General features: G+C 40.9%; 1 protein-coding gene across 1 annotated transcript in view; it reads left to right on the top strand.

Moving 5' to 3' along the window:
- Positions 1-2,634, top strand: part of pyroxd1 (pyridine nucleotide-disulphide oxidoreductase domain 1) — an 8,522-nt gene that overhangs the window by 981 nt on the left and 4,907 nt on the right. Inside the window, exons 3-6 of the mRNA XM_008300391.1 lie at positions 3-50; positions 509-637; positions 1,080-1,153; positions 1,318-1,514. Coding sequence (XP_008298613.1) covers positions 3-50; positions 509-637; positions 1,080-1,153; positions 1,318-1,514 — 448 coding nt within the window. The remainder of the gene's footprint in view (positions 1-2; positions 51-508; positions 638-1,079; positions 1,154-1,317; positions 1,515-2,634) is intronic.

Raw genomic sequence — 2,634 nt, forward strand, 5'->3', positions numbered from 1 at the left:
ACCTGACCGTCATCCATTCTGCTGTCAAATCGCTTCACACAGAAACACATGTGAGGAGCTGCTTTGCACAGGAATAGGAATGTGTTCACCTGTGTGAACTGTGTACAATGCAGGATAACAGAATCATCATATATGTGAGAAAAAAAGAAGGCAAGATAAACGAAATGCAATTAGTATTTAGTTGTGACTGCAGATTGAATATATATGCAACAAAATGCTGTGTATCATGGTGCAAACAGGGATTTACTGCAACACATCTCCACAAAACGCTCTATAGTGAATATTACCTGTCGACTGTCGCCACCTTGTGGATGTTATAGTGAACAGTCCAAGTTCTGTGGAACAGAACTGACATAAAGAGGAACAAAACTGGCTTAACAAGTGAGCTTCATGTTCAAAATAATGCCCCCAATTTCTGAAGAAGCATCACTCTCCCAAAGAGAAAACAGCTGAAGCTTCTTGATAAAAATGAATCACCGTTTCCTGTGAATTCTGCTCTCTTCCTCAGTCTCTGGAAACTGCCGACGGCCGGGTTTTTGGATATGAGAAGCTGTGCATCTGCAGCGGGGGCAGACCCAAGCTCCTGACCCAGGACAACCCCTATGTGCTGGGGATACGGGACACAGACAGCGCTCAGGTACAAGCCGTGTTGAGATTCATGAAGACGCTGAACTAATGAGATCTCACAAGTTTGTCCGGAGATAAAACACTTGTCGCTTTAGTTGTGTGTTGGTCTCTATTTATTCCCTTATTTTCTTTTAATGTGCCAAAGAAATACTCGCTGCAAGATGCTAATACATTGAAAAAGCACTGACTTTGTGCACAAAACTAATCCAAAATTCAGCGACTGCAACTGCTGTAATAGCTTGTTGACTTTATTTAAAATGAAGGCACATTTTCTGAATTTATTTAATAACAGTTTGAACATTTGACGCACGTTTGCATTATTTACACGTAGGGAAACGTGGGCTGTGTGTGTGTAAATGATTGAAATTGGCTGTTAATTACAGCAGTCCAAACAGTGACCTTTAGGTTGGAGGTTACACAACATGCTGATCAGTTTTCTGTCTTGTTTTCAGGAGTTTCAGAAGCTCTTATCCAAAGCAAAGAGAATCGTTGTTGTTGGAAATGGAGGGATTGCCTTGGAATTAGTGTAAGTCTGCTCTCACTAAAAATGCTGAAATTCCAGTGAATAGAAAGTGCTTCTGTGTTTTTCCTGAGTGCAAAAGAGCACTTGATCCCGCAGCCGTCACATATTGATCAGTTTTTCACACTGTCAGCTCATCCGTTCAGTGTTAATGAACATGTATCGATCAGGTACGAGGTGGAGGGCTGCGAAGTGATCTGGGCGGTGAAGGACAAGGCCATAGGAAACACCTTCTTTGACGCCGGAGCTGCACAGTTCCTCATCCCGTCGCTCGAGGCCGACAAGCCCGAGGTAGCTGCTCCCTGCAAGAGGACCCGCTACACTACAGAGGAACCAGCGCCTGGAGCCTCGCAGACCTTCACAGCAGGTCTGACAGGAATTTTTCCTCGTCTTCTTGTGTTACTGGGGGAAATGTTAACGCACCATCATGCTGTTCTTTCTTCTTTTTTTAACCTTCTGAACTCCCAGACCTGTTGGCAGATTCGAAAGGCATGTTGTCTTTCCAGAATTGCAAAAAACACGTCCTTCATTATAGCCAGAAGCAGTGAAACCAGAGAACATCATTGGATTTTTTTAACTTTCTGTTCCTTGAACTACTCGTGTTTAGTCTGAAAACTTCACCAGATCTACCCTCAAAATCAGGATATTTCATTAAAATCACTTTAATAATGTCAAAAATTCAGGGACTTCTTTGGCTGAACTGCAGGCTGCTTACAGAGAGCAGATAGAAAATAAGTATGGAAACAAATTTCAAATATAAGTATTATAATCCTAAACCAGGACAGAGTAAAATTCCTTTACTGTCATTGCACAGTGTACAATAAAATGAAGCAGCAATCCGCTAATAAAACTCTGAAAGTACTGTAAGAAATGTGAAAATATGAAACAAAAAATCTGGTAGAAAAAAATTATGTACAAGTGTAGTCAATGGAAACAGCTTATTGTTGTAACGGTAGCTTATGTGATGCATCAAGAACTATAAAAACAGTCATCTGCATGTCTGAATATTGCCCATTGCTGAACCAATACTAAAAATAAGTATATTAGTGTATTATCGTAGAATAATATAGTATGTTATGAGCATGTTAATTATATAAATAGTTAAATATGTATAGTATGCAGAGTCACTATGTTTTTCATTATATGTAACATCTGTGGGTACTTAGTTGTACAAGCTGATTCCAGTTTTTTTCAAGTTTTATAAAATAAGTTTAAAAAACAAAAAACAAACTGAACTGAACAGGGGCTGCAAGGTGTCTCGGTGGTTAGCACCGTTGTCTCGCAGCGAGAAGGTTGCCGATTAGCGGCGAGGACACCCAGGATCTTTCTGCGTGGAGTCTCCATGTTCTCCCCGTGCAGTGTGGGTTCTCTCCAGGTTCTCCAACTTCCTCCCACACAGTCCAGAAACATGTTGAGGTTAATTGGTGATTCTAAATTGTCCGTAGGTGTGAATGTGAGTGTGCTTGGTTGTCTGTCTCTAAGTGTAG

This window comes from Stegastes partitus, unplaced genomic scaffold (assembly GCF_000690725.1).
Source record: "Stegastes partitus isolate 25-593 unplaced genomic scaffold, Stegastes_partitus-1.0.2 Scaffold1532, whole genome shotgun sequence".
NCBI lineage: Eukaryota > Metazoa > Chordata > Actinopteri > Pomacentridae > Stegastes > Stegastes partitus.